General features: G+C 37.5%; 1 protein-coding gene across 2 annotated transcripts in view; it reads right to left on the bottom strand.

Annotated features, from left to right (window-relative positions):
• The window catches only part of LOC115232606 (kinesin-like protein KIN-7M, chloroplastic), a 73878-nt gene that overhangs the window by 43602 nt on the left and 14886 nt on the right, over window positions 1–15390 (bottom strand). For both annotated transcript variants that reach the window (XM_029802584.2, XM_036499737.1), the window contains exons 2-3: window positions 6412–7192; window positions 1487–1584 (exon numbers count right to left, since the gene is read on the bottom strand). In XM_029802584.2, the coding sequence (XP_029658444.1) occupies window positions 1487–1584; window positions 6412–7182 (869 nt within the window). In that variant the 5' untranslated portion in view covers window positions 7183–7192. The remainder of the gene's footprint in view (window positions 1–1486; window positions 1585–6411; window positions 7193–15390) is intronic.

Below are 15390 nucleotides of genomic sequence, written 5' to 3'. Positions count from 1 at the left end.
TACATTCTGAGTTCAAATTCTGCTGAGATGCAATTTGCCTTTCATCCTTTTGAGGTGATAAAATAAGTCCAGTTGAACACTGAGCTCGATGTAATCAATCTGCCACCTCCTCTGAAATTGCTGGCCTTGTGCCAAAATCTGAAACCAATATTTAAGCCATGTTTGACTATTTTTGCTGTGTGATCTTATCAAGCTAACAATAAATTGTTAGGCTCTGGTAACTTTTCTCACTAGGTAAATCCAAGTTTCCTGTTCAGGATTGCATATGCACCGTAGAGTCAGTAATAGTATTAATGATAATAGGAGAACAGAGATTTTTCACATCCATAATTTTATTTAACAGTTATTTACAGAATCATTTCGGGTCCCAAAAAGATGTTGTAAAGAACTGTTAAATAAAATTATGGATGTGAAAAAATCAGTTCCCTTATTATCATTAATACTATATATATATATATATATATATATATATATATATATATATATATATATAGCACATGATCATGTGACTGACCAGACTATCAGATCTTGTCACACATCACTAGTCACAATGCGCTTTGAATGATGCTATCCAAGTATGGCAATATGACCAGACTTGTATGTCTATTATTGAAAATTGGAAATGAAGGACAATGCTTGCATGACAGTGACACTTTTACAACTATCATGCAATGTCAAGATACAGTAATACAAGCACAAACATGTGCGCAGGCACGCAGACACACACACACACACACACACACACACAATAGATATATGACTGGCTTCTTTCACATTCCGTCGACCAACACACAAGGCTTTGATTAGACCACAGCTATAGTAGAAGACACATACCCAAAGTGCCATGTAGTGGGACTGAACCCTGAAAATATGTGATTGGGAAGCAAAGTTCTTGCCACACAGCCAAGCCTAATATAATATCTCAGATGCCTATCACTGCTTCCATGAGGCCCAATGCGCTAAAGGTGCTTTTTACGGTGACAAGTAAAAAGCATCATTTGAGCATTGGGCCTCATGGAGACAGTGACAGGTCTTTGACTATATATTATGCTGTGTAGACCTGACAAGTCAAATGAGACTGGAGTCATGGCCAATGTTGGTGTCAGGTAAATGGCACTCATGCCAGTGGCACATAAGAATACCCACTATACTCTCAGAGTAGTTGGCATTAGGAAAGGCATCCAGCCATAGAAACTTTGCCAGATCAGATCGGAACCTAGAGCTTACCAGTTTTCAGTCAAACCGTCCATGCCATGCTGGCATAGAAAACAGACATTAAATGATGATTATATATATATATATATATATAATCATCATCATCATCATAGTTTTGCCTACTGTCCATGCTGACATTTAATGTTATAGATCCTAAATTACATGATGTAATTATATTTGGATAGTCTTATATCTCTCAAAATCTTGGTAAAACCAATAATTAGAATTGAGGAAAAATATATAAAAAAACAAACTTGTAATGATGACTTACTTTTCAAAAAGCCATTCCACTAAAGGTTTGCCAACTTTTTGGTAAACTTCTTCATTGCTGGAATCTTGACCAAAAGCAACATCAAAATAAAATTTGTGCTACAAAGAATAGAAAAAAAGAAGCAAAGAGTGCAGATATTTATTTCTTTGCAATTATTTATGAAAAAAATGTTTGCTTATTACTGATATTGTGTCAACCCTTCTCTATGACATACTGGTTAGTTTGTTAGATATTTAGGTGCAACCCAGAGATCAAGAACAACAAATATTCCACCATGTCTTTACCAGATACAAGTCACTACTATTTGTATACATCATTAAGGAGGTGTTTATCTTTTTGTTTGCAGTGTCATCATCATCATCATCATCGATTAACGTCCGTTGTCGATGCTGGCATGGGTTGGATGGTTTGACTGAGGTCTGGAGAGCCAGCGGCTGCACCAGGCTCCAATCTGGTCTGGCAGAGTTTCTACAGCTGGATGCCCTTCCTAACGCCAGCCACTCTGAGAGTGTAGCGGGTGCTTTTTACATGCCACCAGCACAGGAGCCAGTAAGGCAGGCCTGGCAATGATCATGTTCAGATGGTGCTTTTTATGTGCCACCAGCACAGGAGCCAGTCAGTGGGTACTGGCATTGGCCACATTCAGTTGGTACTTTTTACATGCCACAGGCACAGGGGGCCAGTCTAGCAGTCCTGGCATCATCCACGTTCGAATGGTGCTTTTTATGTGCCACCAGCACGTGAGCCAGTCTGCAATATTGGTTTTACTTGACTCAACAGGTCTTCTCAAGCATATCATATCATTGCCCGACACATCAAGAGTATTTTTAACAAGGCTGGACATGCATGGCTGCGATCTCACTTTAGTTACTGGGTCTTCTCAATCACAGCATATCTCCAAAGGTCCTGGTCTCCTGTTATTGCTTCTGTGAGGCCTAATGTTCAAAGGTCATACTTCACCACCTCATCCCATGTCTTCGTGGGTCTACCTCTTCCACAGGTTCGTTCTACAGTTAGGGAGTGGCACTTCCTCACACAGCTGTCCTCATTCATATGTAACACATGGCCATACTAGCACAGTCGCCTCTCTTGCACACCACATTTGATGCTGCTTATGCCCAACTTTTCTCTCCAGCGGATCATATTAGTTTCATTTCTTTCAAGCCTATGCATGTCCTCAGCATTCAAGGCCCATATTTCACTGCCATGTAGCATAGCAGTTCACACACATGCATTGTACAATGTGAACTATTTCTGCTACCTTGGGAGCCATCTGTCAGCACAGGTAGACCTCAGCGATGAAATCCAACACCGTCTGAAGTGTGCAGGAACAGCTTTCGGCAAGCTTCGAACAAGAGTTTTTGCTGATCGGGACATCCGAACCGAAACCAAACTCATGGCGTACAGGGCAGTCATTATTCCAACCCTCCTTTACGCATCCAAAACCTGGACCCCGTATAGTCACCACCTGAAAACGCTCGAGAAATTTCACCAACGCTGTCTTCAGAAGATCCTTAACATCAGCTGGGAAGACAGAAGAACAAACATATGCGTGCTACAAGAAGCAAAAATGACCAGCATCGAAGCCTATGTCATCAAAGGCCAACTAAGATGGAGCGGCCACGTGGTTAGAATGACTGACAAACGACTTACCAAACAGATCTTCTACTCCCAACTCAAAGACGGCAAGCGTACAAAAGGAGGCCAGAAGAAACGCTACAAGGACTCCCTGAAAACGAACCTCAAAAAGTGTGACATCGACTTCACTAACTGGGAGGAAACGGCAAAAAACAGACCACTCTGGAAAACCACCATCCATGAGGGAACGGCGACTTTCGAGTCGAAAAGGTCTGCAGAGCTGGAGGAGAAAAGACGACGATGGAAGGAGCGCCAACAACAACCACATGCGACTCTCCCTTCCGGCACTAGATGTCTGCACTGCGACCGATCTTTTCAAGCAAGAATTGGTCTTATCGGTCACCTACGGACTCACCAGTAAATTTGCACGAAGACCATTATCCTCAACCTTGAGGGATTGCCATCACATCACGCTGAATCTCCCTGAGAACTACGTTAAAGGTACACGTCTGTGGAGTGCTCATCCACTTACACGTTAATAAATGAGCTGTGACGTCACTGGTACCAAGCTGTATCTGCCTTTGCCTTTCCCTTGGATAACATCGGTGACATGGAGAGGGGAGGCCAGTACGCATAGGCAACTGCTGGTCTTCCATAAACAACCTTGCCCAGACTTGTGCCTCGGAGGGTAACTTTCTAGGTGCAATCCCATGGTCATCCATGACCAAAGGGGGTCACAATATATATTATATTTAGAAGGTTGATTGTTATAACCAATCAGGGAGTGACCATTCGTTTCACACCTATAAAGTGCTTAGCTGTATAGGTGACTCATCAGACTTAAATGGCCAGAAATACATAACCTCTCTGCAACCGGAGGGAAGAAAACATGATGGTCGGTTAGCTTTGTAAACAAAAAATGTATCCAGAATGACCCTGCAAGTCCAAAACTGATGGTCACTCTCTGACCAGCCATAACAATCAGTCTTCTAAATATATTATTGCTCTAACATTTAAAGTAACACAAGCACATGGGATGGCGATCAGACCAGAAAAGAGCATATCAGTTTAATATCCATTTTTCCATGCACAGGTGAATTCTTTGAGGGAGATTTTCTATAACTTGATGCCTTCTCTGTTGCCAGCCATCACCTGTTTCCAACCAAGATTTCCTCATGGCCAGACCTGCTTCCACAGACTGCAAATACTGAACACTGCCTGTATGATGGTGATGCTTGATAACAATTATCACATGATCTCAAGACAAGGGGTCTCTCTCACACACACACACACACACAAATGATGGGTTTCTTTCAGTTTCCATCTACCAAATCCACTTACAAGTCTTTGGTCAGCCCAGGTGAAAGCTAGTTCAAGAGCACTGATTGATTTACACCCACTGAATTTACGCAGTTTGGGAATGTTGGTTTTAACCCCTAAATATCCAAAAGCTTCACTATAATGATGACTTTCATTTACAATAATCATACAATGTGAAGACAAGGAAACACATGCATGCATATATACACATATATATAATGTACAACACACAACAATCAGCAATAGATTCCAAATGTTTCTGAGAAATTTACTTACTATAGACTTGTATCCTTTGTTGGAAAATGTCTTTCAATGATTTAATAGTACAGCAACCAGACATTGGCCTTGTAAAATTAGCTAAAATGTCAACTTTTGGCTTTTTTCAACTTTTGCTTCCTTTGTTTACAGTAGCAGTTATCTGTCTTGTATGTACAATTATCTCATTTCATATTTTAGGGGTTAATTCCTCATCTGCTTCTAATTAACTACCCTCATATATATTTGTGTGTGAGTGTTATTGTTAAGCTATTTTGCATCCATTATTACATGCTAGTATAAAGTAAGTTGTCAGCTCTGCAGCTAGATGTCATTCCTACATTTAACCACTCGTGAAATAAACTATGAAATAAAATAGCAGTTACTCTTTTCATTCAGATGGACTGAAAGGCAGAGTTACATAAGTGTGTTTCTTGATAATAGCTAGGAATGAATGCAGTACCTTAAACACACATTCATTTGGCTTAAAATATTAGATGCAACATTATACAGAGAAGAAATAAAGAGGCAAGTTAAGTGGGCATGAGAGATTTTGGCAGAGCCATTTTGATTCTGCTTATTTGGGGTTAGTGATTTGATGCTGACTTATTTGACATCAGACATTTTTAAGGTTTCTCTTCATTTTCTCCCTCTCTCTATCTGTGTGTATATTTCAGCATATGTGTGCATGTGTGTGTGTGTGTATGCTGTTACTTCAAATGAGGTGTTTAGTAACAGACCTTTGTAAGCACCATGGCTTAATACCGAGAAAAACGCAAAGTTTCATGACTTTCAGAATGCGATCTCTCAGCAAGGAATGAAGTTAGTAAGTTGATTTTGGTCTTAAAATGACCATGAAGACCTCCTCTAATCATTCCACCAATGTAAAATTATTTATTTATGTATGCATCTGAAAGATGAAACAATAACTGGGTTTTTCTCATTTTGTAGAATATACTGGTACAACGAAACGGCGTATCGCATTGCATATTTTAGCCATAATATCTAGAGAAAACAGACACCCCGCAAATGTATTATTTGTGTTTTAATATACCAAGGTAAGTATCTTTAAGAGGTAAGTAAAATAAAATAGTAAGATAATAGCCCATTATCATTATGATGGTAAGAAGGAATATTAGAAAATGAGCCATAACACCTTGAAGAACAATAATGGTTCAACACCAAACTCATTGATTGAGCGTGTGTGCTTATGATGGTGTGTTACTAAACTCACTGGTACAAGTTTGGGTGAGCGAGGATCATGTCACTAGCATCAAGGTACAATTTTTTTCAGCCAGATTTTCGACCTTATTGCAAGCTTCACCTGATTCTAGATGTCAAGACAAAGAAAATGATATACTAACCTCGAAAATGGCTAGGGTGGTACTTATGACACTCTGTTACTAAATGCCTCACATGGAAAAAAGTATTGTTGCCAAAACAGTCTGCATGTCCAATCAGCTGTGCCATATCATCAGCATCCAATCAGCTGCACCCAAACCTCTCATTACATCATCATCATCATTTAATATCCATTTTACATGCTGACATAGGTTGGACAGTTTGACAGGATGAGGGTTAAGATATAAGAGGGTAGAACAGAGCATGTACTTGTTCTAGAGGAGCTACATGGCTACCCACATTTCGAAGAGAAAGCACAGGTGTCTTGCTATAGAGAAAATACATGGCTACCCCACATTATTTAAGGGTGGGTGGGAGTAGCTGGGAAGAAGATAAAGATGCATACATTTGATGAAAAATGTATAATTTACCTGTAAGATGTATGAAGAGAGATCAACTGCTAATTTCATTTCATTGATTATAACAGTGTTACCATCCTTTACTTCAACTACATCCATTTCACTTTTCCCTTTTAAAGGTCTTTTGCGGACACAAACTTTAATTTTTTCATCTCTCATTGAACGAGGACTACTTGCTCGTACCTTTTTCTTGTTCTTTGGGATTCCATAATTGTATGAAGTATGATGAGTGACTTTTTCAATTGGACTCTGAGGGGAACTGCCTGAACTATCTGATAAATTAGCTGAGTAATTAAAATCATGGTTCTCAACAACCTTAGTTGACAGAAAGTCTGTATTAGAAAAATGTTTACGAGACGCCACCACCACAGATGCGTGTTGAGATCTTGCCTCCTTTAGAGACTGCTCAAGCGCCGAGGGAACTATAACAGTGGAAGGGGAAGTTGAATGAGATGGTGATGATGGGGGTGGGGGTGGAGGGGTGGATGACCGCGATACTGCTGCTGTTCTCTTGGGGTTGCCACAAAAGCTGTGTGACCGTTTGTGTTCAAGTTTCTGGCGAGGTACTGTTGTTGCATGACTGGATGAATTAAAAATAGATCGTAGCAAGTTAATGAGTTCATAGAGGCGACGTCTTTCATCTGTAGTGTTTAGCCCGAATGCTCCATAATCTCGAGGTGTCAGTTTCACTAACGACTCAGCTTTTGATATGCCATGAGTTAAGAAAGAGGAGTAATATCTCTCAAGATGAACCTCCCGAAGACAATCATACAGGGTTCCCATGACTTAACCACTGAAATAGCCAAAAGAAAATAATAATAATAATAATAATAATAATAATAATAATAATAATAATAACGATAACAACAATAAATTTCAAATTTTGGCACAAAGCAAGCAATTTTGGGGTAATGGGTAAATTAATTACACTGACCCCAGTACTCAACTGGTACTTAATTTATCGACTCTGAAAGGATGAAAGGTAAAGTTAACCTCAGCGGAATTTGAACTCAGAGTGTAAAGATGGACAAAATGCTGCTAAGCATTTTTCCCAGTGCGCTAACAATTCTGCCAGCTTGCCACCTTATCAGATGGGTAGTTATGATGGATTTAATGGGCTTTGTATATTTTAAGCCAGTGTCACTTTGATGGCATGCACAGCTCTCTCACTCTAATAATAATAATAATAATAATAATAATAATAATAATAATAATGGTTTCAAATTTTGGCACAAGGCCACCAATTTTGTGGGAGGGGAAAAGTCAATTACATCAACCCCAGTACTCAACTGGTACTTATTTTATTGACTTCAAAAGGATGAAAAGTAAAGTCAACCTCAGCAGAATTTGAACTCAAAACACCAAGACAGACGAAATACCACTAATCATTTCACCCAGCTTGCTAATGATTCTGCCAGCTCACACATTATTATTATTATTATTATTATTATTAATAATAATAATAATAATAATAATAATGATAATAATAATAATAGCAGCAGCAGCAGCCCAGAAGGAATATGAGACACCAGACAATATAGCAAGGCTTGTCCATTGGACACTTTGCAACAAGTATGGACTTGACAGAGCAAAAAATTGGTATGGCCACAAACCTGAAGGCATCGTCGAAAATAAAAATGCAAATATCCTATGGGATTTTACGATTCAGTGTGACCACGAGATAGAAAATAGGAAGCCAGACATAGTCTTAATTGAGAAAGAAAACAAACTATGCTGGATCATAGATATAGCATGCCCAGCTGACAACAAGGTATGGAATATGGAAGAAAGAAAAGTTGAGAGATATGACAGGTTAGCTTGGGAAGTTAAGCAGTTGTGTCAATGAAAAAGATAGCAGTAGTACCAATAATTGCCGGAGCCCTCAGAACAGTAAGCAAAAATCTCAAAAAGTACATAGAACAAATAGGGGCTGCAATAAGGGTGGGGCACTTGCAGTAAACAGCACTGCTTGGAACCGTCAGAATACTCTGGAAGGTGCTCGAAAATTAAGAGGTGTTACCTCATTTCACTGGTAGTGAATAGCTGACACTGCAGTACATCTCTACCAGCATTAGAAGCTGTGCAAAGGCAATTATAATAATAATAATAATAATAATAATAATAAATATGATGACGATAATGATTTCAAATTTTGGCACAAGGCCAGTAATTTTTTTTGGGGGGTGGGGTTAAGTTAATTACATCAACCCAGTTCTCAACTGGTACTTATTATATCGACCTTAAAAGGATGAAAGGCTAAGTTGTTGTTGTTATTGTTATTGTTATTATTATTATTATTATTATTATTAAGGCATTTGAAACACTTTAAAAAGTATAATTTTCATAATGGGGTTTAGCCAAAAGCAGTTAATAAATTGGTATGAAAAATCAAAAACCTGGAAGTAAATTAAGTATTTATATAAAACTTAACAAAAGATATTTAAAAGAAATTTCAACATTTTTTGCTTCATTAGGTATCTGAGAAGAGGAGTATTAATTCAGATTTGTCCTTAACTTATCATATTTGAGACTAAGGTGATGAATTGATAGAATCATTAGTGTTGAACAAAATACTTTGCAGTATTTATTCTGGCTCATTTTACATTCTGAGTTCAAATCATATCAAGGTCAACTTTGTCTTCCATCTCTCCCAAGTTGATAAAATAAAATACTAGCCAAGTACTGGGTTCCCAATTTGAGAACAATTTCTTCTCAACCTCCTATCAGTCTCAGAAGCCCTGTAAGAGGTCATAGGCAATGCCTCCCCTCTTGGTCTAAAGATAAATAACAAAAAAAAGCAGAAGATATACAACTTAACCTGAATCAATATTTGAGAATTTCAGAAAGATTTTTTTTTAATTATTTCTATATCATTTTATCCACAATTTGCGATACTTGTGTTACAGTAATCATGTTAAATGGTGCCACAGCTGACTATATTGATAGGATATAGGCTGCATCACTGGTATTGCATCATGCTTAGGTTCAGTATAACTAGAACTGGACACCTGGTGGGTGTACTTCCACTGACTTATAAAATGATTCAGTACAACACATGTAAACCGATCACCTCAACCAGACAAACTGCCTCCAATGTACCCTCATCACAGCATTGACATCATGAAACTGATAAGAGTGAGAAAGCAAGTGTTTGATACTCTGACCAGCCAAATTGCTAACTTAAAATGTATGTTTGCTCCAAATGACATTAGCCTGTGTCTTTAGGTAACCTAAAAGGTATGGCAGTGGAGGCACAATGGCCCAGTGGTTAGGGCAGCGGACTCGCAGTTGGCGAATCGCAGTTTCGATTCCCAGACTGGGCGTTGTGTGTGTTTATTGAGCAAAAACACCCAAAAGCTCCACGAGGTTCCAGCAGGGAGTGGTGGTGACCCCTGTTGTACTCTTTCACCACAACTTTCTCTCACTCTTTCTTCCTGTTTCTTGAGTAACACTGCGATGGACTGGCATCCCGTCCAGCTGGGGGGAACACATACGTCACAGAAACTGGGAAACCACGCTCATGAGCCTGGCTAGGCTTGAAAAGGGCGACGAAAAAAGGTATGGCAAACTGGAGTAAAACCAATCATTGCATAATTCTCTGTAGTCTGGATGATTCAACCAATCTGACAATATCCTGGGGATCAGAATATGTAACTTGATAGGATATGGATCACTAAAGGTGGTTAGCTAAACCAACAAGGTTAAATTGAACAGTTACTATACTGTGACTATGGAAAAGACATTTAACATAGACAAATTTATTGTTAAGATATAAACACTTTTGAAATACTCCCTTTCTTTGTGGATCTAGAGTTTCGAATGATAATAATTTTATCCTATAAAAGAATACCAATAAAATAATAAATGCTCCCCAAAGTTGATATAAAAAAATTTGTGTTGTAGCTGCACTTTAGTTGCTGTATAATTGTAAAACAACTGTGTAGCATATTGTTATATTTTGGAATGGTCATTTTTTTTTCTTGCCAAATAAACACATACACTATATATATATATATATTCTTCACTCATTTATTATTGGGGAAGAAAAAATGACCATCCCAAAATATAACACAAAATTTCAAATCAGGAATCTAGCAAAACAAATTCATAATTTAACTATGAAGCAGTTGCAATAAAAACAAAAAATGTACTTGAAATGCAATGATTAACTTCAATGGGAATAATTTAGCATTCATTTACAACCAAATATCAAAAATTATTTAAAATTTGAGGTGTTTAACCCTTTCACTACCAGCCCACCTGAAACCACAACCTGGTTCTTGATAAAAAATCTTCCTGTTTATAGTGATCTGAATTTAAACTTTTGTTGAACTGAAGAGTATAATGCTTGATGGATAAAGTGTTACATTATAAATCAAAAGGTTTTCAGTTCAATCCCAATAGCTACAGTTCTGTTTCGTCCTTGGAGAAGATGCATATCTTTACTTACTGCCATCGATATGACAAAACAAATGGATACTTTTATTCTGTATGATTTGCTAGTATTTATGAAAAGTTTCCAGTTGTTTGAATACTAGCAATCATCAACATCATCATCATCATCCTCATCGTCAATTAAAGTCCATTTTTTATACCAGCATGGATTGAATGGTTTGACAGTTAGCAAAATAGAAGGACTGCACCAAACTCCAATGTCTGCTTTGGCATGGTTTCTACAGCTAGATGCCCTTCTTAATGCCAACCGGTTTACAGTATGTACAGGGTGCTTTTTACATGCCAGTGGCACTAGTGAAGTTGTCAAGTATCTTGCAAGACACAAAAAATAGGAAAACAACATGCAACTATAAAATTTGCAAACTGAGAAAACCCATGGGAGATAACATTAGAAAAATGAATGAAATAGAAGTAAAAAATCCATTATATCTATATTATTCTATGCATTCCTGTGTTACTGTCTATTTTGTTTGTGTTATGCTTTATACCAAGAGAGGAAATAATTCGAATGGAAAACTATGTACATGGTCTGATCAATAAGTATCTGGACTATTGTCACAATAATGAAGCTAGAGCATGCAGAGTGAAGCTGTTTGGCACAGATTGACCTTGAACTCTTCTGTGCATGTGCACTAAGTTTTAACATTCTAGCTCACTTCTGCTGTTTACAGTAGTGCTTGGAAGGAAGGTGTATAATGTGTGACTGTTGCATTGACCATGACAGAGAAAGTTGAGCAGAGAATCTGCATCAAATTTTGACAAAAGTCTGGCGATAACTGCTCAGAGGCCTGTGCAAAGTTTGCAAAAAGTTTTCATTGTTCTCAACACAATCACAGAGATTTTGTGCAACTGAAACCCAAGTGTCTTTTTGGTCAGCTGAAATCAAGTTTGACACAAAATTTGAAGACATGTATCTCATACCCAAATCTTTAGTTAAATTGGACTGAACTGAAATGTAACTAATCTGCACATCTTCTGATAACTCACAGATGATGATTCGATGATTTCCCCTCACAGCTGCACACACATCTGTGATGTTTTTCCCTTCTCGGTTCTGCTGTTACAAGTCTCCCAGAACATTTGTCATATCAACGTTTTTCCAGCCATTTCAGAAATGTCTGAACCACTCTTACACTTGTGTGTAGCTCCTACACTCATCTCCATACACTTTCTGCAACTTTGCATAGGCCTCTAAGCAGGTATCACCATGACAACTTTCTCTGTCATGGTCAATGTAATGATCACACACTACATACCTTCCTTCCAAGCACTGCTGTAAACAGCAGAAGTGAGCTAGAGAGTTAAAATTAGTGCAAATGAACAGCAGAGTTCAAGGTCAATCTGTGCCAAGGGGCTTCACTCTGTATGCTTTAGCTACATTACTATGCCAAAAGTCCAGATACTTATTGATCAGACCTCCTATATACACAAAAAGGGGAGAAGGGGAGACTGAGAGAGAGAGAGAGAGAGAGAGAGAGAGAAAAGAAGGTCTCTATTATTCTGTATTTGTATGTTCAAATTGCAAGCACATAGCAAAACAATGTCATGAAGATTTATAAATTTATGCATCGAAGGATATATCGATAGATAGTTAAATGAAAGTAAAATAACCTTAGGTAGTAAATAGTTGTGGGTGTAAAGCTTTTATCTTCTACATGTTGAAGACCAAAGGCTATAGCCATGCAGGGGCACCACCAGTTTTTTTTTTTTTTTTTTTTTTTTTGTTATTTGGTTTAAACACTTATCAGTATTATGAGAATAGACAGATACCGAAAGGAATGTGCAGATTTGACAGTTAATTAGCTAGCTAAATAGATAGATAGCTAGATAGGTGAGTCTACAGATATATGAAAAATATGCAGATAGAGAGATATATTAAGAGATATAAAAGTAGATATGTAGCTGAACTAAACTGAAATGAAAAGAGATAGAAATAATCTCAATTGGTAAATAACTTTGACTGAGCCTTGGTGGTGGTTAGACAGCAAAAAGTGTAGTTTTTTTTTTTTTACATATATAAGTTTGATCACTTTAATTCATGTTATATTTCTTTAAAATATAAAGCACACCATATCTGTCAAATATATTAAAAGAAGGAAAATAAATAATACCTTCTCGGTTCATTTCAATTATATTTGAAAATACAGTTTTGATTAAATGACATCTCAAAAGAATTTTTCAAAAGATTTCAAAAGAATTTTTTATTTAATTCTTTACTTGTGTTTAATATAATAAAAAAATGTTTTCAAATATGCTCATTTACACTGTAGAATTTCCACAGGTCCTCATAGTTTAATATAATTACCAGTCAACTTTATCTTTTATCCTTTCAGGAGTCAATAAAAGAAATACCAATTCATGGTGGAGGATTAGCAGAACTGTAAGAATTTAGACCATATGCCTTAAATCCTGCCATAGCTTACTTAGATGTTAGACTTAATTCATTGCTTAGTTTAACACTACCACCTGGCTACCTTGATTGCTGTTAACAGAATCCACTGTTTTGCAAGCATTCAGGTTAGGTCTCTAGTTGAGGTTATCTCCCTCTCTCCTTTTCTCACTCTTCCCTATCCACCAAGTTTTAGAGATCCTGTAAAAAGTCATGGGTGCTGCCTTCCCTCCTGACCACAGAAAAAAAGATTAAAAATATTTTTTGCAAGTTTCTAAAAAAGAAAGGTAATCTATCAGACATTTTTAAAAATCTAGAAAAGAAAATCTTCTAGCAAAATGTAAGATAATAATGACAGGAATTATTTTACGGCTGTCAAACATCTGTTATAAATAGAGATGACGCATGCTACCTGAAACATGACAAAGCTGTGGCTACCTTAGTAACAGAGACAATATTTGTTGCTTTGTCTTGGTAACTACTTGTTTATAGCTGAGTAGAATATTATTGAAGTAACAGTGACATTGAATCTATTGACAGGATTAACAAAATATTATCTTACAATCAGGTAATTAACCATTACAGGTTGGGGTAAGATTCAAAGACAACAGGTTTATAAAGGGCTTAAATGTGACAGCTAATTAAATACATATTTACTTTGTCTCACTCACAGAAATTATCTCCAAGCATAGATACATGGGTGTTATTGGAATAAAAATCTTCTTCACACAGTTAAAGGACAAGCAGTGCCAATTGGTTTGATGTGATGAGGACAACTGAGCAAAATTAATGCAGTTAATGGTCATTCATTCATTTAACATCTTTTTTATCATGCTAGCATGGGTTAGATTGAGACTGTTTGAAGCAGCATTTTATAGCCAGATGTCCATCCTGTTGCCAACTCTCATTTATTTTTCAAGTAGATGGTTTATATACTTCACTGGTCTCTAAACATGCAGAGTAACTCATTGTAATGTTAAGAAGGAATATAAGCATATCAGCATTTCACTCAGACAATAACAAGCAAACATTCATATACATATGTAATCATCAAGATCCCTTAATTGATGCAACCAGTCATTGGGGTGCCAGTCTAGATGCTTTTCTAGTCAGCCATACCAGTGGTCTCTGTTCTGTTATGTGTAACAGGTTTACTGTGTAATGACCTGTCCAGTCCTTGATGTTGTCAATCCAGAACTTTCTCTGTCTGCCTCTCTTTCATGCTCCTGCAGCTGTGCCCTGAAGAATGGTTTCAGACAGGGAGTTTTGGTAGGATACATGACTGTTCTAGGCAAGTTTTTGTCTTTTTACCTACACAAAGAGTGGTTCCTGTCAGCCAGTGTATTTGTTGACTAGTTGTCTCACAAAGCTGTTCATTTTGTGCTGTGTATGGATATGTAGCAGCCTTCTGAAGCACTTGTGCTCAAATGCCTGGATTCTTTGCTTCTATGTCAGTTATACGAGTCCAGCTCTCACAACCATACAGGACTAGAGAAATGTACACTTTGAGTTTCATTGGAAAACTAATGGAAATGTTTTTCCATATGGTGTTCAGCATTGTTATGGCAGCAGAGGTTAAACTGTTGTTACATCCTTTTGAGATCTGGCATCCTTGGGTCAAAGTGGTTCCTAGGTACTTGACAGTGTCCACTTTATCAAGTCTCTATCCATTTAGCATGATGTTGATTGCTATGTTTTGGTTGTTAGTATCAACCAGGATCTTGCTCTTTTCTGATCTGATCTCCATCCCATGTGCTCCTGATACTTTTTCTAGTCTAGTTGTGAGCACCTATAGTTCTGTTTCACTGCTTCCTAACAGGTCAATATCATCAACAAAGCACAGATTGGAAATGGGCTATCCTTCAATGGAAACAGAGGGGTGGTCTTGAACTGTCTCCTGCATAATGTTCTCCAGGAAGATATTGAAAAGCACTGGAAAGAGAAGACATCCTTGTTGAACGTTCACTGTTGTCCTGAAGAATTTTCTGATGCTCTTCATGAGAACTGCACTGCATGAGTTTTCTTTCAGTGCTTGGATTACTTCAATGAGGTTGTTGTTGAATTTGTAATTCTTCATCACCGGTCATAACTCATTATGCCAAACATGGTCAAAAGCTTTTTTGAAGCTGATGAAACTGTGATAGAGG

The sequence above is a fragment of the Octopus sinensis genome, linkage group LG2 (assembly GCF_006345805.1).
Source record: "Octopus sinensis linkage group LG2, ASM634580v1, whole genome shotgun sequence".
In the NCBI taxonomy this organism is placed as follows: domain Eukaryota; kingdom Metazoa; phylum Mollusca; class Cephalopoda; order Octopoda; family Octopodidae; genus Octopus; species Octopus sinensis.
Note: the sequence above shows the minus strand (reverse complement) of the source record. Positions and strands in the feature narration are given on the sequence as shown.